The following is a 14,148-nucleotide window of genomic DNA, read 5'->3' as shown; positions in this document are numbered from 1 at the left end:
ATGACTTTGTTGCTCCAGTTCCATTGTGATAGTGAGGTAGAACAAATTGGTCTTCTCTTCTTAGAGAGAATGATTGTACCTGATGAAAACCGAGAACAAAGGCAATGCAAAGTATTGTTTCTCAGTAACATTAAAGCCACTTTTAGTCCCTTCACTCCTTTCTATGGCATCTACCTAAAAGAATCTCATACCTTGTGTGACTGTGGAGCAGAACAGACAACTCTGCATCTGTATGCTTGTCCATTGTGCCCTGCCTCATGTACAGAGGAGGAATCGTTGGAGGCTACAGACAATGCCGTTGCTGTTGCCCATTTTTGGTCAAAAGATATTTAGCTGCCTGCACACCTATTTTTTTTATCAATTTTATACTAATTTATGCAATGCTTGTGATATGAAATAAATATGGCTTCTATTCATCAAAAATGGGTTTGTGTTTACACCCATCCTTGGTAAGTCAATTTGGATGCTGTCATTGTTTTGTAGTTGGGAGACATTTGAAAGAATTTATTTGTTGTAGTAGTAAAGTAAAGAGAGACAGTGGTATAGTGTTATGGTGTCAGACTAGAACCCCTAGAGACCAGAATTCAAACCCCTAATCAGACATGGAAACCCATGCAGCATCAGAGACAGGCAATGGCAAACTTCCTCTGAAGAAATCTTGCCAAGAAAACCACAAGAGTCAAAGTGATGTAGTGCTTTGAGTGTTGGACTGGGACCAAGGTGGACATGTCTGCTCATGCATGGAAACCCACAGGGTGAACTTGAACACTTAATCTCAGGCAATGACAATCTTTTCTGAAGAAATCATGTCAATAAAACATAAATCAGGTCACCACAAACTGGAGTCAAGTTGACAAAGGCACACATAACAAAAATGTTATTTTTGTAAGTCTTTGATTGTACATTTCTGTATGGCAGAACAGGGCTAGACTGGATGGTCCTTGTATTCTCTTCCAACTCTATGTTTCTGTGACTTCAAGTTTCCATTTCCCAGCCACTTCTCTTGGGACTCTAAAGTGTAGGTCTAGACAAGATTGAGAATTGCAAACTAAATGAAATTTATACTTCCCAAATTGAAACACAAACTGGAACGTGCTTAATCCTTGGCCTTTGTGTATTTCTGAAGTTTGTGATGAAATTTCCAAACATAAATATACTGAACAGAAAGATTTCTAACCTTAAAAAGAAATTCACTGGGCTGGGTTTTATCGCAAATAATGTCATGATGTAGGGTACAAGAACGACACATAAAAATGATTTTTGGTACATCCTTGACCAGAAGAAAAAGACAGATGAACTCTTTCTTTGCTTTAAAATCAGTACAGAAATGCAGGAAAATATATTACAGCAGAAGGTGGAAGATTTCAGCAATCTGTGTTTTTTTTTTTTCTGGGTGAAGTCTGGGAAAGACTAATGAATAACAGATAAATACATTTTGCCGTTATGATGTATGGCATGTTGGACAGTATAAAAAACACTTCACCAGTGTAGAGATGGGCAGAATATTCAAAACTATCAAAGTGACGGGTGAAAAATGTTTTTCTTAAGTATTGGGAGAGTCAGATTGAGAGAATAAAAGATGGCTTAGAATCTTCACAGTGCAGGACACATTATTTGCAAAAAACAATATATTATTGTTTGAAAGAGGCATTTTATGAGCAGAAAACAAATTTCCTGTGCAGAACACATTATTTTGTATACAGGAAAGGACACTTCTAAGCAGAGCTGGTGTGGTGAGCATCAGGCAATGAGCTTGGAGACCATGGTTCAAATTCCGGCTCAGCCTTGGAAATACACTGAGTGACTTTGGGCAAGTCACACTCACCCCCAGAAGGAGGCAAAACTAAACCTTGTCTGAACAAATCCAAGTCAGAAACATCTTGAAGGCACACAACAACAACAACAACAACAACAACACATAAAATGCTGTTTTCCTGGGGGGGAAACAATGTGGGCATTTTGCTTTGAATAAACCCATATTTGTACATAGTAGGCTTGGGCGGTTTCATTCGTTAATTTCCTAATTCGTTATTAATTCGTATTTAAATTAGCTTACGATCCAATATTGAGCCATGCAGGAATAGTGTGAGGAGTAAATTAGATTCAAAACAATTTTTTCAATTTATTTCATTATTATTTCGTAATTATTTCGAAATTATTTCAAAATTATTTCGTAATTATTTTGTAATTATTTTCGCATGTCTGGTGCAAGTTTTATAGTTGTTGTTTGTTTTATCACACCAACAGTCAACAACAGATGGAGAGGAAAGCTTCAGAAGTTCTCCCTGTCCCATTTGGAGGTTTTTTTAGCATATTGCGCAATCGCATCTGCCATCGATTCGTAATTATACGAAATTTCGTAAATTTTGAAATTTTTAAAAGGAAAATTTCGGAATTCTTTTAAAAAACAAAACGTGATGGACCCCTAAAAACGAAACGAGTTTAGAAACAAATTTTTCCGTTGTTACCCAGGCCTAGTACATAGTCCTCAAACTGCACAGTTGACTTTTTTGCAATAAAGGGACACTTATAAAAGATGCATTTTTGCTTGCAATAATGAAATTTATGATTTACAATAATATATAGGAATAAATGTCATCTTCTTGGGAAGTCCCAATGACAACATAATGAACTGACTGAAATGATGGGTTCTCCTTATTTGGACATCTTTAAACAGACATTGGATGGGCATCTTTCAGGAATCATAGAATCATAGAGTTGGAAGAGACCTCATGGGTCATCCAGTCCAACTCCCTGCCAAGAAACAGGAAAATCTCATTCAAAGCACCTGTTTAAGGATGGGTTTAGTGATGGATTCCTATCTAACAAATAATTGGACTAGATGACCATTGTGGTCTTTTCCATCTCTAATATTTTGTGATTCTGGGACAACCAGAAGCACTCTCAAACTGATTAATGCTGTAATGCTATATATCCAGAATTCAAACCTCTCTCAATTAGACTTCCTTTTGAGAGCACATGTAAAGGGAAATATTATATTGAAGCACAGTGATCTTGCCTTGCATTTCATAATCTAGAAGGGATGCAAATAGTGATATTTCTCCCTAAAGGCTGAAGATAAATGAGATCTTACATGGTTGTCCATCACTCTGTGATTTTGTCATCAAGTAGTGACATCTATGTGAAATAGCTAGAATGAATTACAGAACAAAGCAAAGAGCTTTGGATGGTTTTTCACAACACATAAGGCGAGTAGGATTGGCTCCAAGGGCTATTTTCATCTGTCACAAAGTCTTTACTGAGCAACATGTCAACTACTGATTCAATGGGTCTACTCTACCTGGAACAAATTAATGGGTTTGAGGCCATTCAAATACAACCTCCTTATAAAGACATATACACCCCATAAACACATTAAATACATCTCAAACTTCTCTTTACTAACACATTAGAAGGGAGTATCTCTCCATCTTGCACAAATTATACTATGGAATCCTGAAAAAAAAATACCATTTGCGTGTATTTCTTTTGAAAATCAATAGACATTGGGCTCTACATAATTGTCATCCAACTATTTAGCACTTAAGTAAACAATCAGTGTCACCAAGGAGAGCTTTCATTCTTCTTCTTCTTCAAAGATGTTTTCAGTTTCTGCCACAGACTGTCCTTGCTTTTCAACTTCATTTCTGCTAGAAGCAGTGAATTTTCTCTTTTGCGGATTTCTCTCACTAGATTGTGAAAGACATCATCGATGTAGAAATGCAACGCAGCAGAGGTCTCAAAGAAAGGGCAAGCATACTCTCTGGCCAAGATCATACCTTCTTCTTTGGAGACCTACAACAACAACAAAATGAAGAAAACCTTTTTTAAGAGTTGCAACCAGCCAATGAAAATTGATGATGACCTTACCTTGGTAAGATTCCTAGAAATATAATCTACATGCTGCCATAATCTATTTATAACTTTCCTGGACTCTTCATATTTGGGACTTAGGATAATTGATTGGAATTCAGTGTGACATTTATGTCTACATAGGTGGACTTATGTTTGGAGAAAAGGGAACTGAGCAGTTTCACAACATCCATTTTCTCCAGTGCCTTGGCACTTTTTCTCCAAGATATTTCAAAAATGATGCCAGGGAGTTTAGACAGTACATCAGAAATTCACTTCAGTAATTTGGAATGCAGTTCATCTACCTTTGCAGATTTCAATTTATCTAGGGTAGGTTAGCTGACTATCTCCCTACCAGTCTCTATTTGCCAATCAGATCCTTTTTCAAGGTCTCTGCTGTTGCATGGAAGAAAGCAGTTCCCCTTTTGAAACAAGTAAATCACATAGATTCAATTTGCTATAATTGGGGCTAGAGAACAGCATGATGTAGAGGTTTGAGCACTGGACTATTACTCTGAAGTTGAGGGTTCAAATCTCTGCTCTTTACAACTTCTTTAAAAAGTGACAGAACACCCAGCCATTTCATATCTTCTGAACCAGAAAGTGAAAGGGCCAAGCACATAAATGACAGGTTTCATCTTTGCAAGGATTCTGCTTATACCCACAGAATATAGAAAGGGACAAGTATCAGTTATACCTGGAGAACCTACATGAGCCAGATCAATTCTAACAAAAGCATTCCAATCGGGACAGGTATTTGTAAATACTCATGAAAATAATCACAGAAATTGGTTGTTGGTCGATTTGTTTTCTTTTACTTTTTCCCATGAACAAGAACATAATTGAACTTTATTACCATCTTATTTCTACCATACCTTTTTCATAAAAAGGACAACTGCAGATTCAATGAATAGAATATCAACTTGAGGTGACTACTTTGTGGAAGGGAAGCAGAGTTGACGCAGATGACTATTGATGAAGATCTCTTTTACTTAGATGTGATATTTGTAATAAAAGAGAGTTGGGAACATCAATATAATAATGCCTGGAGTCCTATTAGTATTATAGGCATGCATACATTGTACTTTTTGGACCATTTCGAAATAGATTTGGTAATAATAACCAGTTTGCAATTGCTATATCTCTGCAACCACAAACCACCTATGAATGAAGCAATATTCCTGCTTCTTGGCAGGGGGTTGGACTGGATGGCCCATGAGGTCTCTTCCAACTCTTTGATTCTATGATTCTATGATTCTATGAAGCCTTTACCACTTGAAAAGGTAGGGCGTAGAATTGCAAAAGATTATCACTAGAGATGTTTCCCAGCATCCACACAGTCCCTAGGCTCAGTATTCACAAGATGGTGGCCTCACAACATAAGGCCTAATGAGACATTCTCCATTTGCAGTGTGTGTGTATGTGTGTGTGTGTGTGTGTGTATTGTGGTTCAAAATGGTCATCAGACCCACAAGCACGCAACTAGTTGCTCAATGTTGATATTCAGCAGAAGAGTGTTATAGCACAACCACCTCTTAACTGCATGAATGCAATTTTACAGTAGACAAACATAATATAAAACCTAATAATAATAATAATAATAATAATAATAATAATAGGACTTCCTAATTCAGACTGACAGAGTTTTGGAGCACAATACTCCTGACCTAACAATCGTGTTAAAAAACCAAGTATGGATCATTGATGTAGCAATCCCAGGTGACAGTAGGATTGAAGAGAAACAACTGGAAAAGCTGACATGATATGAGGATTTAAAGATCAAATTGCAAAGAATCTGGCACAAGCCAGTCAAGGTGGTACCAGTGGTGATCGGCACTCTGGGTGCAGTGCCTAAAGACCTTGGCTTGCACTTAAACACCATCGGCGCTGACAAAATTACCACCTGCCAGCTGCAAAAGGCCACCTTACTGGGATCTACACACATTATTCACCGATACATCACAGAGTCCTAGACACTTGGGAAGTGTCTGACGTGTGATCCAATAAAACAGCTAGCATAGTGATCTTGCAACAGCACAACAACAGAGAGGAAGCAGGCAGGGACATCTAATTACCTCTCAACAATAGTTTGCCCCAGGCACAGTCAGGCCATTGTATGCTAATCAAGGTGGTCAGTTGAAATATTCACACCTAGCTTCGGCAGACAAGAGTCCTTTGTCTCACCCTGGTCATTCCACAGATATATAAATCCTTTTGCCTAGTTCCAACAGACCTCACTACCTCTGAGGATCCTTGTCATAGATGCAGGCGAAATGTCAGGAGAGAATGCCTCTAGACCATGGCCATATAGCCAGAAAAAACCTACAACTCACAGTGATCTTGTTTGCTGTGTACTAATCTTGTTGTGTTTCAAATAATAATAATAATAACAATACATCAAACAGTTCTAGATGCTTGGGAAGTGTTCGACTTGTGATTTGGTGATACAAATTCCAGCAGATATATCTTGTTTGTTGTGACATACTGTGCTTTTGTGTCATAATAATAATAATAATAATAATAATAATAATAATAGTAATAATAATATTTTTTAATCTGCTCTTTTTCCCCAGAGGGACTCGGGATGGCTAATCTAATCATTCAAAAAACTTGAGAGAAATGTTCAACTTTCTAGTACATTTGAGTAGCCCTCATGACCGCACAAAGCCAAGAAATATTAACTGGCTTCTAGTTGTATTTTTACAAATACCATTAAAATTCTGGTTGTGGCTTTTGCCAGCCTCCCCTCCGAAAATTACAAGTGAGATTAAATAGAATGCTGACAGTGTGCAGAGTCAGTGATGGATGACCTGCCATCTTTGAAGACAGCGAACACAGAGCTAAGGTCAGTTGCCGCACACCAAAAGGACAGAGGGGAGAGGGAGAAAAGCGCCAAGAGTGGGGCACACAGCTTGGCAGGCCCTGCCAATCTCTGGGCCCCACCTGACAGGTGTTTCTACAACACCTTGGCAGAAAGCAAGCAAGCAAACAAATCAATACACTCACCCAAACACACATGTACATCATTGAACAGTTGGAAAAAGTAACTGTTTTTCAAGTGAAATGTGCATTTCAGAAGGATTCTGTAAAATTGAAGGAGATATAGCAAAGTGATTGAAAGCAAGTGTTTGCAAAAAAGGATCAAACTGTTCAACCTCTGGGTTGCTGTGAGTTTTCATAGAATCATAGAATCAAAGAGTTGGAAGAGACCTCATGGGCCATCCAGTCCAACCCCCTGCCAAGAAGCAGGAATGTTTTCTGGGCTGCATGGCCATGGTCCAGTGGCATTCAGTCTCTGCTTTCATGCCTGGTCTCCGTTGGAATGGAAGTAATAAACAGCATTCAACGGTGTTTAAAGAAATCCAGATCTCATGTGTGGATCTCAGAGGACAATGCTAGAAGCAATCTTATTCTTAAATATATGCCATACATGGTATCAGCTATCAGGCTTGTAGATATAGTGATTTAAATTGTTTTCTTTTTTATTTGCTTTTACAAATTTTTGGTCACAATTGTTTTTTTTTCTGAATGAAATACAATAAAAGGACATTTTTGCCTTCAATCCCTTAACCTTCCCTACTGGCTTCCTGTTCATAGAATCATAGAATCATAGAATCAAAAAGTTGGAAGAGACCTCATGGGCCATCCAGTCCAACCCCATTCTGCCAAGAAGCAGGAATATTGCATTCAAATCACCCCTGACAGATGGCCATCCAGCCTCTGTTTAAAAGCTTCCAAAGAAGGAGCCTCCACCACACTCCGGGGCAGAGAGTTCCACTGCTGAACGGCTCTCACAGTCAGGAAGTTCTTCCTCATGTTCCTTGAGTAGGAGATGTATCTTCCCAAGACATAGCATGACATGGTCATGGGATTTATCTACTGGACAGACATGGTCTCAGCCCTCCACATTTGCTGGGTTAGGGGTGCAAGACCCCTGCAAAGGTAGGGGAAATGCAAATGAAAAGAAAAACATTATTTTAAAATCAAATAACACCTCTACAGGAATCTCTACATCCTCCAGTGTGACTCTGTGGTCACCTTCCAACAGAAGAGGACAAGTGTCTCTGAGGGCTCATCCATGCAGCTTTATATCCCAGAATATCAAGGCAGAAAATCCCACATTATCTGAGTGTTGACTCAGATGACCCAGGTCAAAGCAGATATTGTAGGATTTCCTTCCTTGATATTCCGGGATATAGGGCAGTGTGGAAGGGCCCTGTGAAGATCCTTGGAAGATATCTATTGATCTGCCTCTCTTTCTAGATTTTGAGGAGGAAATTCTCTCTCTCTCTTTTTATACAGCATTATCATGTTTGCCTCTCCTTCAAACTTTCTTCAAACAGCATTCAAACTCAAGTCTTAAGAGAACTTAGTCTCCGGGATTTTTCGTCAATAAAAGCATCTAAATCAGTTTGGCAGATATGGGGGTGGTCTCCAAAGCAAGCAAGTGATAAATCTCTCCTTACATGGCTGCACACCTGCAGCCATAGCAATCAGTACTCTCAGTCCAAGACAACCTGCCAGTCATTAGAGGCTGAGAGGTTGTCATGACAAGGTTGTGTGGGCCGTAGGAGGAATGATAAGCGGGACAGAACTTCTCCTAAAGCTTTCTCATTCAACCTGGCTGGCTTAAAAACCTATAAAACCAAAATGGGGCCTTTCATCTATCTTAGCCCTGCACCAGAGATTGGGGACTAAAGTCTTTTTCAAACATTCTACAATGTTACACACAATCCAGCATCTTATGGATGAAAGCTATCAGTGTGTAGCCAAAGGCAAGAAGAGAACAGAAGTTATTAAGGCAGTCCAAAACTCCAAAACGGCCACATGACCTTGGAGGTGTCTACAGACAACGCTGGCTCTTCGGCTTAGAAATGGAGATGAGCACCACACCCCAGAGTCAGACATGACTGGACTTAATGTCAGGGGACTACCTTTACCTTTACCTTACCAAAACTCCTATTATAATCTGAGAACTCATGGATGTGTGTATTGAGTTGAGGAAAGCCTCAGAGGAGGAGGAAGAGGAGGAAGGTGAAGAAGAAAAGGGAGGGGGAGGAGATGATGATGATGTCAACAACAACAAAACAACAACTTCATGCAATAAAGTCCAGTTAATAGATTTAATAAATGTTTAAAAGGCATTAACGGGAACCATTTCACTATAGTTTTGCCCTTCCATTGCTCTCTGTTTTTAAATCCAGGACAGTCAAATATTGAAAGCTGACTTCTGGTTTACTTCCTTTTTGTAAAAAGGTATTATTTGGATTCAAAACAACCTCCAAGGGATGGCAACGGACAAGGTGAATTGGGGCCACCACACCCTAGAGAAGGTATGGGAGAAAATTTAATTTTCTTGTCAAAAAGTAGACCTGGAGGTTTCAACAGTCCTCATCCCATAGAGGTGAAGTGTGGCCCATCAATCTCTGGTAGTTTTATGTCTGTCAAATTGAGGCAGATTCAAAGAGTTGTTAGCAACCACAGGCCCATTATGTACAACACTTTGCCATGCTAAAATATACAAGCCCCACCTGAAGTCTCAAAGCCAAAGCCTGGGGCAAGGAGAAAAAATGGGCCACCACATGAATAGAGGCCAACCTTAGGCCAACCTTGAAGCCTCTTCCCCCTGTCATGTGACAAGGGGCTGCAAAACTCTATACAAGTGTGGCAGCTCGAATGGGCGTTTCTCACTCTTAAAAATCTGTGATTTGAGATGGAATGCCCCAGGATGATGATCCATTAAATGACCAGGGCAAATAACCATGATAATTTGGGTTTGGTGTTGGTCGAATGGTGGTCTATGGAAGTAGTCCCAGGGTTGACACCTAGCCTTCCCTTGACTATACTCATCAGGTGGGTTTCACTTTTTCTTTTCTGAAGCTTACAGCAGTTCAATAATTAAAGGGAAGTCAAAAACTGGCAATTTATACCATATTTTGCTTGTCTGGTCTCTCAGTATTCAACCTCTTCTTTAAAATCTCTAAAAAAAGGAGACTCCACCATACTCTGAGACAGAATATTCAACAGTCAAACAGCTCTATCAGAATGTTTTTCCTAATTTTTAAGTGGAATCTCTTTTCCTGTAATTTGAATTCATTGCTCCATGTCCTTTAGACTCTGGAACAGTAGAAGACAAGCTGGCTCCATATCCATATGACTCCTTTTTAATATTTAGACATAGCTATCATATCACCTGCAACAAATATCCGCATAGTCAAAGCCATGGTATTCCCTGTAGTAACCTACGGATGTGAGAGCTGGACCTTAGGGAAGGCTGAGCGAAGGAAGATAGATGCTTTTGAACTGTGGTGTTGGAGGAAAGTTCTGAGAGTGCCTTGGACTGCGAGAAGATCCAACCAGTCCATCCTCCAGGAAATAAAGCCCGGCTGCTCACTGGAGGGAAGGATACTAGAGACAAAGTTGAAGTACTTTGGCCATATCATGAGGAGACAGCAAAGCCCAGAGAAGACAATTATGCTGGGGAAAGTGGAAGGCAAAAGGAAGAGGGGCCGACCAAGGGCAAGATGGATGGATGGCATCCTTGAAGTGACTGGACTGACCTTGAAGGAGCTGGGGGTGGTGACAGCCAACAGGGAGCTCTAGCGTGGGCTGGTCCATGAGGTCATGAAGAGTCAGAGACGACTGAACGAATGAACAACAACTTAACCTCCTCTTGTGTGTTTATGACTCAGTCAACTTATGGCAACTGCATGAATTTCATTGGGTTTCTTTGGCAGGAAATACTCATTGGTGGTTTTGCCAGTAACTTCATCTGAAATACAGCCCATAATACTTGGTACAAGGTGATCTCCCACTAAACCAGGACTGACCCTATTTACAAGCAAAATCTGGTGGCTTTAAGGGTTGTTGCTCAGCTGAATATCTTTTTCTTCACCAGAAGGGGCCAAGCCACACTAATAATTTTGAATAAACCTACACTTCCATCTTTTACTAAAACAGGAACGTATCTGGAAAGTTGCCTATCACTAATCTAATATGATCTTCAGTTTAAGAAAATTATGTCCCTATAACAATCAGCTGACTGTCCAAAGAACTATGCATTTAATAAGGTTTATACAGACTAGGTGTTAAAGTCACTAAATCAATCTGTAATTTAGCATCACAGAGGCACAGAAACACTGGCACAGCTGCTGTCTTGCGCAAAAGTGAGCCTGTTGAGGGGAGGATTGATGGGAGAGTGGAAGGCAATATTATACTAAAAATGTTTCAGGAACAATGGCCTGAGGGCTCAAGCTCATAAGACACTCTGATCACCTTGCAGCATCCCTAGGAAGAACGGTGTCTAACATAGTGCTGCAAAGATTTCAGCATCAATCATCAAGGAGAGTGATTAAGGGTCGATTTCCTCCCTCCCCAGAAGTGTTTTGCACATTTTCAAAATTATCTGTAATCTATAAAGCTGTGCTGATTGAAATTCCTTTTGAAACACTATTAATGATTGGAAGAGGCTTTCAAAGAAGGTTTTTTTAAAAAATGCATTTAAATATAGATATCTATGAAAAGGTAAACAAGGGAGTGGATTGACAGATACAACTGTGATTGCTCTTGTACTTTAGAGCAGAGTGCCACAGAGCCCAGAAATTCCCTATATTCTTAAAATAATTTATATGATCTAAATTTTATGTGGATAGGAAGACACTGTTTGGATAGTACAGCTCCAAATCTATAAGTAAAAGTAAAGGTTACCCCTGACATTAAGTCTAGTCGTGTCTGATTCTGGGGGGTGGTGCTCATCTCCATTTCCAAGCCAAAGAGCCAGTGTTGTCTGTAAATACCTCCAAGGTTATGTGGCCAGCATGACTGTATGGCACAGTCATCCAGTGATTGATCAAGACCAAACTTGGCACACAGAACCCCCATTACACACTCTATATCCTGGTGCAGTTTGGAGGAGGATGGGCCATGGATGATGGGACTTGAAGTACCTTCACTCAAATCCCAAGACCGCTGCAAACCTCATCCAATGACTGATCAACACCAAACTTGGCACACAGAGCCCCCATGAGCCACTCTACATCCTGGTACTATTTGGAAGAAGATGAACCATGGATGATGGGGCTCGCAGTACCTTCACTAACTTCCTGAGACCACTGAGAGCCACATAAATAACTGAAAAAGGCCAACCTGGCTCCCGAGTAGACCTTTTTGCCTGCCTAGTCTCCTAGTTTTCCAGTGACATCATCTAGCCACCCACCATTTTGAAACAGGAGCTCTTGTGATTAAAGTACTGTGTGGATAGGGCCTTAGAAAGCAATGTGGAAAAGGTAATGTGAAAGAAAAAAAGGATGACATTGCAATTTAAATACACACATTCAATATTTACTGAAATTTAATTTTAGATTGTGTTGTTTTAAAGTCAGAATTTATTGAGAAGGTTAGCCTGTTCCATCAAGTGCAGCAGTTGAGTGGTATGTTCATTAAGCAAATGTCATTGATCTCCCCCATGACACTGCTGGATAAAGCAAAATGTCACACATTGGCAAGATAAGAATGGGCAGGGAAAGAGAAATCGGGCACTCATAGAGGTTAGCCTTCTGGGATGTCCTTTTTCAACAAAGTAAGACTGTTATATGAAAGTAGAATACACAATTCATCTATGCAAGGAACATAATATCAAAAAGGTTCATCACAATTATTATAACAGCCTGAATTCTAATGTTACTGGCAACTAGACTTATTGAACCAAAGAAATTCATGCACATGTTCAATCATAATTCATTAGGAATGGAAACATTAGGAATAGAAAGACTATATAGTGTTTTAACACAGAAAACAACCATCCTCCACACATGAACATAAATGGTTTTTGAGAACAAAGAGCTGTTTTCTATTCAAAAGTACAGATTTTCTGCAGTGTAAATTTTCTGTTCAGAAAATATTATTTTCCATATATATATACAACACATGTGACCTTTGTGCAGAACAAGTCCTAAACTTCAAAAGGTCTTCAAAACTTGACAATTTCCAAATACTTTCTTGTAGTGAGGGGGGAAAAACCAGCTAAAATTATTACTTGTACAACAGAGACCCTACCATGATCCTCCATGACAACAAAAATTTGTCAAGACTTACTAGGCAATCTATGATTTAGCAGGTGTATACAAGTTGGATCCAACTCACTGGGTTCAGGTCAACATGACAATGAGAAATTGATGCCAAGTTGAGCACTGTATTAAGATCAAATAAACTAGAGGACATAAGTCTTAAAGCACACGGAACTATGTGTTAAGTAGAACACAAATGTTATTTCCCTATAGGTCAGCATCTGTTTCTTTCCAGGTGAAGTCCAGAATATCAGTAAGGACCTTCTTGTTTACTATCATACCATATAAATAAATACTCAGGTCATACACAGGGCAGATTGTCTGTGGATGTCTAATATATATATACAAGTTCTCCTACAGAAGTGGTTGGACACCTTTGTCAAAGATGCAAGACGTCAACACTCAGTTCAAGGTTGTAGAAATGGAACTGCATGCATTGCACACAAGTGTGCATTACATATCCATGGACTAAATTAACCTTTGGTCTGACTGAACTGCACATATTAGAAAATATTTTTCCCATTGTGAATTCCTTTTTAGCAGTGCCAATTAAAATTGCAAGGTGTTGAAGGCTGGAGACAGAGTGAATTAATTTTTTTGTTGCAAACACAAAAAGCAAGTTGTACTCAAGGGACAAAAGGAGGGGGAGAGAGCTGTGAATGGCAAGGTTTTTCCTGCTTGCTTTAAGCCACCATCTGCCAAATTTGATCCTTCTGATCTCTTCTGAGTCATTCTCAGTCAGGGAGATCACAGAAATGCTCAGGGCAATGTGTCAGCAACCAGGTTGTCACATTTTACAGCATTAGTGTTTTCAATTCCCCCAGAAATAGATTGTCTTTTAGCATGACCACTACTTCTATAAACGTGGTAAGCTTCACATATCATAGACAACCTGTGGCAAACACTGTGTGTGGTATGGACTCCATTATCAGAAATATATGCTGGAATACTATTGGTTAATTCAACATTAGATCCGATGGATCGGTTTTTGAAAAGTGAATCAGCACATGGGTAAACTTCAATAGCTCTATTTGAATCAAGACTTAAATAAGATTTAGACTACAATTATATGACTTATTACACTATAATACATCCAAATGCATCTACAGCACTTTTAATTCACTACTATAGGAATCATTACAGCACCCTCCGTGAGGTAAATACTAGGCCTGGGCGGTTTCGTTTCGTTAATTCGTAATTCGTTAATAATTCGTTAATTTTTTCAATTACA

General features: G+C 39.3%; 1 protein-coding gene across 1 annotated transcript in view; it reads right to left on the bottom strand.

Annotated features, from left to right (window-relative positions):
* Positions 1-1,183: 1,183 nt before the first annotated feature.
* Positions 1,184-14,148, bottom strand: part of RIT2 (Ras like without CAAX 2) — a 218,968-nt gene continuing 206,003 nt past the window's right edge. Inside the window, exon 5 of the mRNA XM_060761199.2 lies at positions 1,184-3,795. Within this exon, the coding sequence (XP_060617182.2) occupies positions 3,562-3,795 (234 nt within the window). The 3' untranslated portion in view covers positions 1,184-3,561. The remainder of the gene's footprint in view (positions 3,796-14,148) is intronic.

Source organism: Anolis sagrei, chromosome 2 (assembly GCF_037176765.1).
Source record: "Anolis sagrei isolate rAnoSag1 chromosome 2, rAnoSag1.mat, whole genome shotgun sequence".
Lineage (NCBI taxonomy): Eukaryota > Metazoa > Chordata > Lepidosauria > Squamata > Dactyloidae > Anolis > Anolis sagrei.
Note: the sequence above shows the minus strand (reverse complement) of the source record. Positions and strands in the feature narration are given on the sequence as shown.